This window comes from Hyaena hyaena, unplaced genomic scaffold, assembly GCF_003009895.1.
Source record: "Hyaena hyaena isolate Hyena2069 unplaced genomic scaffold, ASM300989v1 scaffold_408, whole genome shotgun sequence".
Taxonomy (NCBI): domain Eukaryota; kingdom Metazoa; phylum Chordata; class Mammalia; order Carnivora; family Hyaenidae; genus Hyaena; species Hyaena hyaena.
The window spans coordinates 386,413-398,515 of record NW_024081041.1 but is presented as its reverse complement, the minus strand read 5'-3'; the positions used below and the strand labels follow the sequence as shown (position 1 = coordinate 398,515).

The 12,103-nt window shown below is 51.4% G+C and overlaps 1 protein-coding gene across 1 annotated transcript; it reads left to right on the top strand.

The window, feature by feature from the left end:
• Nucleotides 1-2,213: 2,213 nt before the first annotated feature.
• PRDM13 (PR/SET domain 13) lies at nt 2,214-9,558 on the top strand. Its single transcript, XM_039252150.1, has 4 exons — nt 2,214-2,357; nt 3,864-3,995; nt 4,294-4,414; nt 7,811-9,558. The coding sequence occupies exons 1-4, from the start codon at nt 2,214-2,216 to the stop codon at nt 9,556-9,558; spliced, it is 2,145 nt and encodes a 714-aa protein (XP_039108081.1).
• The last annotated feature ends 2,545 nt before the right edge of the window (nt 9,559-12,103 follow it).

Here is a 12,103-nt window from a genome sequence, read left to right as displayed (position 1 = left end):
TTAAGAGGAAAACTCAGTGGCGGCTCCCTCAGAAAGCGGCCCTGGTCACGGCGTGGCTGCAGTCGGAGGGGCCACAACGGGCGGCCCCGAGGACCTGACAAGTGTCTCTCTTCCCCTCAGCAGCCGCGTCTACACAGGCTTTGGAATTAGCACTGAGACCCGTCGTCCGTGTGTCACCGCACCGTTTGACTTGAGATGCTTAGTTAGGCCTGAAACCCTTGACCTGGCCTGCACCCCCCTCCCCCCCCCGCCATAGAGTTTTGGAGCGCCATTCAGTCCACCCACAGATCACTGCTGTTGACTTTCGTCACACACCCCAGGGAACTGCGTAGTGGAAGCTGAATGTCTATGACTATTCCTATGTTATGGGTTAGAAGAAGGAGGTTCTGAAGTAATTCACTGAAGTCTCCCAAGTCTTGAGTGCCAGAGCACGGACTGAAGGACCCCAGGTGTCCCGACGGGGTCCGATGTGGCCAAGGCAGGTCTCCATCGAGGGGGCTACGGGGCTTTCTTGAGGGCCTGGCGGGACGAACCGCTGAGTTACAGGTGTCGCCACCTGGCGTCAGGCGGCCGGTTGTTAACCAGTCACCTCGGCCAGGGACCTAAGAACCCCACCTTCCGCGGGCAGAGGCGGGTGGAGAATGCGGTGTAGTGGTTGTGCGGAGTCCTCTGCCCAAGTGTAGCGTTTGGGCCTCCGACACAGGGCGGAAACCCACCGCCTCTCAGGCCTCTCCCGGGATACGCCATCGGGCCCGGCTTCCTGGTCTATAGGGTTTGGGGATCAGCGTCCTGGTCTATAGGGTTTGGGGATCGGCGCGCAGGATTAGCAGCGCGCGGCAGGTGCAGGCAGAATGGTCACAAACATCTGATGAACCCAATTACTCCGCTCTGTTATGAAAAGAAATGTCTCCGCACAAATTGGAGGCTTCCCTTTAAAAAAGAAAAAGAAAAAAGACCGAGGAGCCCTCCAGCACTCTGGTTTACACTCCGGAGGAGGCGCGTTCTCCTGGTTCATGAACTGGGCTAAAGGCAGGTGTTGCTAATGCCCGCTTCATCCTTTTCCCTAACCTTTGATAGACTGCCTTTTTTTTTTCTCTCTCTCTCTCTCCTTTTTAAGTTAGCGCCAAGGATTTCCTCGTTTTAAAAGGTAAAAGCCAATCAGGGCTTGAGTCGGTGGTTGGCATGTGAGGGAGACCCAGTCTTCGGCACCCCTCTTCAGCCCTCTGGTGAGGACAAGACACAGGATTGCCTGCAAAGCCGCGGCCCCGACGCCCCTTCCCCTTCCCAGAGAAAGTGCGGGTCCGGGGCGCACCCGAGAGCCGTGGTGTACAACTCACTACGTCGACCAAAACTCGTCGGGACCCTTCATATTTCGATGCGAAACTGGACAGGGGGAACGAAAAAGCGGTTCTAAATAGACGACTGGCCTGGACCCAATCCCCTGAAATGGTAATATGGTCGTTATTTAAAAAGTGTAGGTATTTTCTGGTGTTTTCCCATCAAGTACCTGCCTAATTTCTGTATGGCACACGCCAGAAATCAATAGAAGTTAACAAGTCCTCCAAACAGTCCCCATCTCTTTGTTTAATCTCCTTTACAATAAAGCCAAAGGGAGAGAATTAAAAATCTTTGAAGTAGACCAAGGCTCAAAGGAATCAGCCAAGTAGACTTAAAGTAGTCACTTATTTCCCAAAACTGGTTTGTCGGCGAACAATAAAAGGAAGTAAAATTTATGGAGAAATTATACAGTGGATTTGTCACTTAAAATATCGTAACTGTCTCGAGGACAATACCCCATGCTGAGGATTAATGGTCCCGCCGGACCTTTGATTCACCAGCGCCTTTTCTTCGCCCTTGACAAATTGGATTTTTAGGAATGGGAAGGTCGCCTGGACCATTGTGCGCCAGCCATTCAGAGGCCTCGATTATGCAGAGGGCTGAGGGAACCACTCCATGTGACCCTCTCGGGTGGGACTCTGCAGCTGCTGCGCAGAGCAACTCTCTCACCAAACTCCGCGCCCTTGCGCTCGCGGTGCCAAAAAGGCGCCCGCCCCGATTGAAAAGGCGCAGTGCATGCCCGCCCGCGTCACTGCGCGGGCGGAGGACGCACGTCGGGGTGCGGCTCTCTGGCTCCAGCGCCGCTCGGGCTCCGTCACCCGAGCCCTGTGCTGCACCCAGCGCGCCCACGCGCCTGCCTGGCGGCGGCGGCAGCGATGCACGGGGCAGCCCGCGCTCCGGCCACCAGCGTGAGCGCCGACTGCTGCATCCCGGCCGGCCTGCGCCTGGGGCCGGTGCCCGGAACCTTCAAGCTGGGCAAGTACCTGTCAGACCGCAGGGAACCCGGGCCCAAGAAAAAGGTATTAGCCATTCCGACCTCCGCCCCCAGCCGTTCGTCTCCCTTTGCCCTGGCCCTGGCAGGGGTAGATAGGGCGAGCGGAGGAAAGGGGTGGTTGAGTCGTTACCTGCCCATGCTGCCAGGTGGCCGGGGGACTCCAGCAACTCCTCCGAAGTCGTATTAACTGAGAGCGGGACGTGGGGCGAGCTGAGGGGAAAGGAAGTGGCTGAGAGGGGACGGCGTCCGGGTGGGGTGCATGGGGCTCTTTACGTGCCGGGACCACTCAGAACCCGAGTTCGCGGAGGCGTTGTCGGGGTGGGGGGGTGGTGGCAGTATCTCTGCAAATGCTCCTTTTCTCTGTTACACAGCGCGCAGGGCGTTGAAGACTTTTCTCACCTTCTTCCCTTCAAGCGCTAATTTAAGGCTTAAATTAGCCTTAAAATAATTTAATCTCAGGTGCTCCGAAAAAAACAATCTTTGGGAAACTCTCAGTTCTTAAGACACTCCCCCCCCCCCCCGGCCCCCATCTCCACCCGCCATCAGAGTATTTTTCCCCGCGGATGCCTGCTGGGAGTTTAGGGTAGATGGAGAGAGAGTGAGCCAGGTAGTGGCTCCTCCAGGGGCCCCGACTGAGGGCGAGGAGTGCCCATCCGCGTGGGCACCGGGTCCCCGCGCCTGCAGCCAGGCTTTGGAGGTCCAGTGTCACAACTGGGAGGCGTCGGGGCCGACCCGCCAGCTCTGACTCCCCGAATTGCCTATAGACCCCCGAGCAGAGCTAGGTTTTAAAGGCTCCGGTCCTCCCTGAGGCGTCCCAGCCGGCAAGGTCCTCCTACAGCTACGGGGGAAAGAAGGCTGGAGTCCGGTGGGGATGGGAGTGGGGGGAGGGCGTTAGCTTTGCCTGGTCGCTGCCTGGAGTTTTCCTGTTGGAAACTGCTCCCGCGCCGGGCCAGCCGGACCCGCACGCGGCTCCCCACTTAATCGCCCTCTTCCCCGCGGTCTAAAGTCTTCTTCTATAAACGCGCTTTAATTGCTTTTAAATAGCCGGCCATCCTGCGGCCGCTTTGTTCGTTCACACATTTTCGCTGCCGGCGCGTAGGCACCTCGGCATCTGGACGCTGTGCAGTGAGCCCGGGGAGGCACGAGAGGGAGGTGGGGTAACTCTGGGTTCAGGGGCTGACGTCTCTCCTCTGGCATTCCAGCCGCTCTCAGAGCCGCCAGAGTAGGAACTGGGGTGGGGTGCGGGACGTCTTGGTACGAGACACCCCAGAGCCGCCCAGGGAGGGTGTTCTCGCTCTTGGTGTTTTCAAGGTGGGACGGGAGGGGGACTGTAACAGTAGCCAGCCTCCTGTCTTCTTCCCTCCCTCAAGCGAGGGTCCTAGGAATTACCTTCCTCCCAGGCGCCCACAGCCGCCTGGCCGAAGCGAACACAACCATTTTCCTGAGTCGGGTGGGGTGTCGGATAAACTTTCCCTCTGGATTGTGGGCCTGGCCGTGGCGCGGGGAAGAACGACCACTGCTTGTGTTGCAGGTGCGCATGGTGAGAGGGGAGCTGGTGGACGAGTCGGGGGGCTCCCCTCTGGAATGGATAGGGTTAATCCGGGCAGCCAGGAACCCCCAGGAACAGACTCTCGAAGCTATTGCAGACTTACCAGGAGGACAGGTACTCTGGGCTTCCCCCCCACTGCCAATTCTACCTACCTAACTGTTGCTGAGGTGGTCACCAATATTAAGAACAAAGCGCTTTAACTGGAGGTCTCATTTAAACGTGTCAACAACTCTCTAAGACATACACTATTATTTTCCCCGTTTGAAGAATGAGGGAAGCGAGGTTCAGAGAGGTCCGATAGCTTTTCCAGGGTCACCCAGCGTCAGAGTGAGGATTTGAACCTTTCCTTTAGTTGCTTTTAGACCGACTACTCAGGAAATGACAGCAAGCTGTTCCGTTCCTTGTGTCCCAGATCTTCTACCGAGCGCTTCGAGACGTCCAGCCAGGGGAGGAGCTGACCGTGTGGTATTCCAACTCCTTGGCTCAGTGGTTCGACATCCCCACAATTGCAACTCCTACGCACGACGAGAAAGGTACCGCGTCCGAGAGAGGGCCTCCGGGCCAGCGCGGGTGGGTGAGAGTCCAGCCCTTCCCCGTTCTTTGGACGCGACTCCAGGGCCTTTCTCTCGAGCTGTGTAAAACTGAATTCATGCTCCCTGTCAGTGCAAGCAGAGAAGCGACGTCATCACTACTACCTTACAGTCAACAGTAAATGATAATAGCGGCAATAATCTGGTTCGAGATGGCATGGGGAAAAAATACTCTTTGAACATGGGGGTCATCCTTTCATATTGCATACCCAGAGACAATTATTGACTCAAGTAAGAATCCATAAAGAAGCCTTCACATATAATGAGCTCCAAAAAGCATAACTCAAACCTGGAATGTTTTTAGATGGTGGAAGGTTTTCTCTTCACTGGTTTGAAGGAGAGTAATGTATTTCCACTGCATTTTAGAAGCATTACGGTACTTACAGCTGGTCAGTTGGCATGTACTGAAGCCCTTTCATTTAAATGGTATTTATTCATTTCCCCTTCCCTACTTAAATTGAATCTGGGATGTATCCCAGTTTCTTCTCAGATTTATTTGATCCCTTCCAAAGCCAAGAGTGGATTTATGCAAATAAGGGGCAGTAACTAAGAGAAGAACATTTTCAAACCTTCCCTAGACCACTGAAGAACACTGTGAAAAAACCGCCAACAAACCTATAAGAGTTAAGATCTTGAGACCTCCCTTTTAATTCACAAAGCTTCTTCCATGACTTTCTTTTTTCCTTGCCAATTGTTAAGATTTGTAATTTCTCCTAAAGACAAGTTCTTTTAAAGTCAATATAATTAATGCAGTGAAATTTATTAACATGCTTTCTTCCCAAACTGCCTGCTTAAATCTCATCCCTTTAGAAATAGGGTTAAAGAAATTAATACAAATGTGAGAATTAAGAAAGAATTCATGGATAAGACAGAATGAAGTTTATTCACAATGATGAATCACCTCACTTCCAAGTATCACTGTCTTGTGGGTAGACTTGTGTGTACAGTATTCATAAAACATTATCCTAAAGTAGCTTGTTCCTTATATCACATTATATTAAATTCTCTGGTCAACTTCTTCCAGTAAAAGAGAAGCACGATAAAAGATGTGTAGTGGAGAACTTAAATCCGTCACTACAGGACAATTCCAACAGCTGCTGACCTTTAGGGGCTAGACATTTCTACACAGAACACCCCTCCTTAGTCACTCTCAAATAATACAAAAGCAACCTGTTTGAGTGGTGGCCCTTGTGTTTTCATTTCAGCCAATTGAGCTTATAAACAGATGTCAGAATAGACTCCATTTTCCTTTCGGGAATCTATGGGCTCTTTTGTACCCTGACTTCCCCACCTTTGATATACTTGAAATTTTGGCAACCTCAGGGTTACACCAAGCAGAGGAGGCAAAGTCACTTATGAAGTGTGTTTGATACTTTTGACATAAGTTGGATATCAGAGTCCACAGAGAACATGTCAGTTGGTTAGAATTGAAAAAGGAACATATTGGAACAGAGAACATATTTGCTTAATCTTGAAAAGAGGAAAAAATGAGTAGGGAAGGCTGGTATTCTTCAAACATGGAGTAACTCCAGTGGGTTTCAATTCCATAGTAATATTAAGGAAAATATGGACCCTTTGTTTTAGGAAGAAAGCTTACTTGGCTTTGCGATTGACTAGAGTCATTCTAGGACATTCTAGAACAGCCTCTGAAAATTCCTTTTTTAAAAAGGGGTAAAAAGAGGGAGGAGTAGGGAGGTTATTTAAGATGATAAATCAGCATACCCAGCAAGTCTCTTTTTTTCTAGATTTATTTTACAGGGCTGTAACAGAAATATTGAAGTGATTTTACTTAAGTCTTCCCGAAACAATTAGGGTAGGTTCTCAGAGGCAAATCCTCTCCCCTTCCCCATTCTTTTTGCTTTCTGCTCTACCTTGGCTTCAGCTGGAATGAACTGATCCTTACTTGAACTTTCAGTTTAGTTATCTAGGGGGACTTCTTGCTTTATGCAAAGCCAAAAGTAAAATACATGAAGGGAGGAAGAGCGAGGATATTTTTCCGGTTGTTTTTGTAGTAATGTTTTAGAAGTTTGAGCTGCTTGTGTGCAAGAGGGGAGGGAATTTAACCTTTCCATTGAATTTAATGAGACAGACAAACTTTGGGTACTTCCTTGTAGCTGACCCAACTTCTTTCTCAGAGACCTTCTTTAGTATTCTCAAGCAACCATAACACTAAAAAAGAAACCCAACGGCAAGATTTCTGTTCTCTGTCCAGATGTAACAAGAGCTCTTTAAAGTGAAAATTATCTTCCACCATGTGATCAAAATCTGTTTCATACCTGTGTCCCTTGATGGTGTTCCCAGACCTTGGCAAAATTAAAAACAAAAACAAAAACAACCACAACCCAATGTCAATAATATTAAACACAAGAAGACGCTTGGCACCAGAAACATGCATATAGTTCCTGGTAGAGAATTGTACACTTATTAAAAGCTGAGTATCTTTATCATATCTACATATAATCACTTCATAAAAAATAAACTATCTTTTCCAAGGATTTTATTATTAAGCCTGGACTGGTGCGGCTTTCTAGGAGTTAATTAATTACCAGGTGGAACAACTGAGAAAATAATGCAGCGTCATCCTTCAATTTCTAGACTATAAGGACATAGGGCTTTTTCTTTTTTTCTCATCAAATTAAGTGGGGTTAAAGAGGAAATAAAGATACAAATAATTTTGAAGAATAGCAGATTATAGTCCCTATGTGGTCCTTCAGTTGGTCACGCTCCAGGAAAACCTCAGGCAAAATGTTTAAGGCTGGGAGGGAGCGGGAAGAGTGCGTAATGGTCATGAAAGGCATTGTTCTATGAAAAGGAATGATTACATATGGCCCATACATACAAGATATTGTCTCGCCTGGTAATGAGGCGCTCACGACCATTAGATTGGTCTTTGTTCAGTTTATCCAAACTCCTTGACATACGCCACCTATTCTGCAAACGCCAACAGATGGGCCCGGGCACAGCACAGCCTCAACACTTGATTTAAAGCAACAGCTGCTCTCTGTTCTCGTTTCTTCCCCGGCCAGCCTGCCCGAGCGCTGCCCTCCCGAGGAAGATTTGCTCGGATGGCCCGGAGGAAGTCTTCGTTGGAAAGGCCCAGGTCGCCCCTTTGGCCTCTGAGTAATCTCAGAGGATGAGATGGTGTCAAAGTTGGCCATTTGGGGCTTCTCGGAGTCCTTGCTACAGTCGGGCTACCGAACTAACTCACTCTCTGGGACCCAAGAAAACTCTTGTTCCTCATACCTCTGGTCAAAATCTGGGCTTTGCCTTGAGTGCGCTTTCTTTCTCTTTCTCTTGTTCGCCTCTCACGGGGTCGCTTTCCCACTCTTTCTCGCCCAGGGGAGGAGCGCTACATTTGCTGGTACTGCTGGAGGACGTTTAGATACCCCAACAGCCTTAAAGCCCACCTACGTTTCCACTGCGTGCTCAGCAGCGGCGGGGGCCGAGCCTACCTGCACCACGAGCACGCGGCTCGCCAAGGCGCTGCCCAGGCCGCGGATGGCCTTCCCTTCTCTCCGAAACCCCCAGCGCCCGACTTTGCCGCGGCCGCCCGGGCTGGCAGTCTGCGGCCCCACCCGCAGGGCCCGCCGCCTCTCCAGGCCTGCGGAGCGCGGGAGAGTATCAAGCGCGAAGCCGCCTCTGCGCCCTCGGCCACGTCGCCACCCCTGGCAAAGTGGGGGCAGTCCAAGAAGGGCAAGGAGCAGCCGGACCGCGCCCTAGACATGAGCGGGGCCGCTCGGGGACACGGCCACTTCCTCGGCATCGTAGGCGGCTCCCCAGCGGGGGGCGGCGGCCTGGCCTTCTACCCCGGAGTGCGCTCGGCTTTCAAGCCAACCGGCTTGGCCAGGGCGGCCGCGGCCGTGCATGGCGACCCCTACCGGGAGGAGGGCGGCGGCAAACCCGGCTCCGGCTTGGCCTTAGGCAGGTTCCTGGGCGCGGGCCGGGCGGGCGGGCGCCCGGGAAGCGGGGAGAACCCCGCGGCGGGCGGCGCCGGCCACCACCATCACCACCACGCGCACCACCACCATCACCACTCCAAGTGCCTGCTCGCCGGGGACCCCCCTCCGCCGCCGCCGCCGCCCGGCCTAACCTGCTCGGGGGGCCTGCGCGGCTTCCCTCTGCTCCCCGGTCCCCCGGAAGAGGCGTCAGCCTTCAAGCACGTGGAACGCGCCCAGCCAGCGGCGCCTGCGCTGCCGGGAGCGCGTTTCGCCCAGTTGCCCTCAGCGGCCGGGCTGCCCGTCGAGCGCTGCGCGCTGCCGGCCCTCGACGCGGGCGGGCTCAAAGCCTACCAGGGTGGCGAGTGCAGCCACCTGCCTGCCGTCATGCCGGCCTTTACCGTTTACAACGGGGAGCTACTCTACGGCTCCCCGGCCGCCGCCGCGTATTACCCGCTCAAACTGCACTTCGGCGGGCTGCTCAAGTATCCGGAGTCCATCTCCTACTTCAGCGGGCCTGCGGCGGCGGCGGCCGCAGCTGCCGCTCTAAGCCCTGCGGAGCTTGGCTCCCTGGCTAGCATCGACCGAGAGATCGCCATGCACACGCAGCAGCTGTCCGAGATGGCAGCCGGGAAGAGCCGAGGCCGCCTGGACGCGGGGACGCTGCCGCCGGCCGTCGTGGCGGCGGGAGGCGCTGGGGGTGGCGGCAGCGTAGGCGGCGGCGCCGGCAAGTCCAAGACCGGCCACCTGTGTCTCTACTGCGGCAAGCTGTACTCGCGCAAGTACGGGCTCAAGATTCACATGCGGACGCACACCGGCTACAAGCCGCTGAAGTGCAAAGTGTGCCTGCGGCCCTTCGGCGACCCCAGCAATCTGAACAAGCACATCCGGCTGCACGCCGAGGGCAACACGCCCTACCGCTGCGAGTTCTGCGGCAAGGTGCTGGTGCGCCGCCGGGACCTGGAGCGCCACGTCAAGTCCCGCCACCCCGGCCAGCACCTGCTGGCCAAGGCGGGCGCCGGCCCGGGCGCGGGGCCTGAGTACCCCGCGGAGCCTGGGGAGCCCAAGAGCGACAACGACAGCGACGTGGACGTCTGCTTCACGGACGACCAGAGCGACCCCGAGGCTGGAGGTGGCGAGCGCGACTCTTAACAAGTCTTCTCGGGAAAGGGTGGGTGTGGGGGGCATGGACGGAGATAAGAAGTCGGGGAGGGGCGGGTGGTTCTGTTTTGGGAGAAGAGAGGAGCCCCTGGAGAACGATCCGATTGACAAAGCCGTTTTTATTTTGGTTGGGCCCCAGAGTGGGACAATGAGAGGTCGCAGGTCCCACAGTGAAACTCAGAGCAAAGGTTGAGAAGCGGTTCAAATAAATTCGGCCTTCCGCGTCGCCGGAGCGCGTCGGGTCCCCGTGCGCTCCAGACCTTTGGACTTCGCTGATAGTCTCTCAGGAGGTCTGCTCTCAAGGATTAGGATCGCATTAGTGTGAACTTGAGCGCCCTTGAGGGCGTCGATTTTTAACTGCCATGTATTTTTAAATGCTTCTTTAATGTGGAGGAAATTGTGCCTTTTGAAACGACGTGTGTGTGTGTGTGTGTGTGTGTGTGTGTGTGTTTACATTAGTATTTCACTAACTAGGGAAAACAGTAGTCACAGTTCAGTAGACGTGATATCCGTCCATCCATACAAATGTCTCCATTTCATCTGTTCGCGTGTCAGAGACTATACCTCCCCGCATTGACTATATAGTAGTAGCAGGTGTACAAATTGGTCAGGTTGCAATTATTTATAAAAGAGTAATGACAAATGTAAAATATCTAAAGCATGAATCTAAAAGCACGCAATATACGCAATATATAATTTTAAAGAAAATGTCTTATTTGGTAGAGTACAAATGTGATTTATGTTGTTTTACGATGAATGATGTACAGTGGATTCAGTATTTTGGTCTTGGTCCAGTTTGTGCAATCTTTAATAAAAATAAAGATACAAATGACAGTTTGTTCACTTACCGATTTCAGCAAATCCTTTAAAGAAAGAATTTAACTAAAAAACAAATTTCAAGGAGACTCCATAATAAAATGAATCACAGGACACTTGAAGACTTTGACGATTCATAAAATAAATGTTAAGTAGTGTTGTCATAGGGAGATATACTATTTTCAATGTGTGCCCTTCACAAGCTCCCAGGCAAAGCAACTGTTTTCTGAAACGATGTTAATTATTGCGAAGAGTTTTCATGTTTAGGAGAGAGGCTAATGACTTTCATGAAAAAAACGCATCTTCCTCATCAAAAAGAATTATGGAATCATAGAATCACCATTTCTTACTATGTACCATTTTGACAGGACTTTCCTTGGGAAGCAAAAAGGGAAGCTTGCTCTGTGCTTTTTATGATTCATACACTTTAGTTTTCATTTAACAAATGTTAAAAGAGGATTGATATTATTGGAGGGGCTGATCTACTGATCTGTGTAGTTTTTTTTCCTCCATGTACCCTCTCCAATAATCTCTTGCTGTTGGTATGTGTCACATTTTACTGAAGAGAAAATATACACATCAAGGTCACTTGGGAAGCTCATAATGAGAAGGACAAAGAAGCAATGGCTTTATTTATGGGTATAAAAATTAATAGTAGCGAAAGGAGATTATCATGAAGAATATATTTCTGTGGGCTAAAATTGGAAAGCACCCTCTTCCCTTCCTATGCTACTCCCCAACCCCATACACCGGGGAGGATTCCACTGAAGTTGTATAGAAGTGGAGGATTAGCCATGTCCTCAACTAAGCACAGGTACTCTAAGAGCCCAGGTCTCTCAGCCTCTTCCCAGAGGTTGGCAGGAAGATTCTTGTAGGTTACCAAAGGGTCTAGATATGATCCTGATGCTTTTAACTCAGTTAAAAATGACCTTTCTTTTCTTTTTTTTCTTTTTTTTTTTTAAAGGAGATACTATTTTTTTTTAAATGTTTTATTTATTTCTAGGAGAGAGAGACAGCGTGAGCAGGGGAGGATCAGAGAGAGATGGAGTCACAGACTGAAACAGGCTCCAGGCTCCGAGCTGGCAGTCAGCACAGAGCCCGACGCGGGGCTCAAACCCACAAACCGCGAGATCATGACCTAAGCGAAAGTCGGACGCTTAACCGACTAAGCCACCCAGGCGCCCCTAAAAAAAAAATGACCTTTATTTTCTGAATCCTGAGTACTACAGCAGTCTCCACCCAGCTGTCTCCCAGTTGGGAACATGACACCAGTCCCTGGGTGGCTGGCAGGGACTTTTTGTAACCCATCAGAGCAAGAGGCATGAGGGTGGGATGTGGGAAGATATCCGACTTTTACAGGGGCTGGATTAGCAAAAAGATTTTTTTTCTGATAAAACTTATGGTGGGAATTACTGGTTTTTAGTGTCAGCTAACCAGAAAATGTTTTGCTTTGTAAAAGAAAGCCCAAAGAGAAACAAAAAATATGTGTGAGTTAGAATGTATATGCAGTGAAAATGCTACCAACATTTATTGAGAGCCTATTCTGTGCCAAATCCTTATGCTATTGCTGTTTTCACTTCCTTCCTCCCCACAGAGGATGACCATGGGCTTGCCCCCTAGGTTCAGTGATGGCCCTGACAACAGAACTGGAAGTGAACCCATGCATCTGCCTGTTCAGCTTGGGCTCTAGGCATCAAGGGCTTCTCACTGCCTGAGTAGT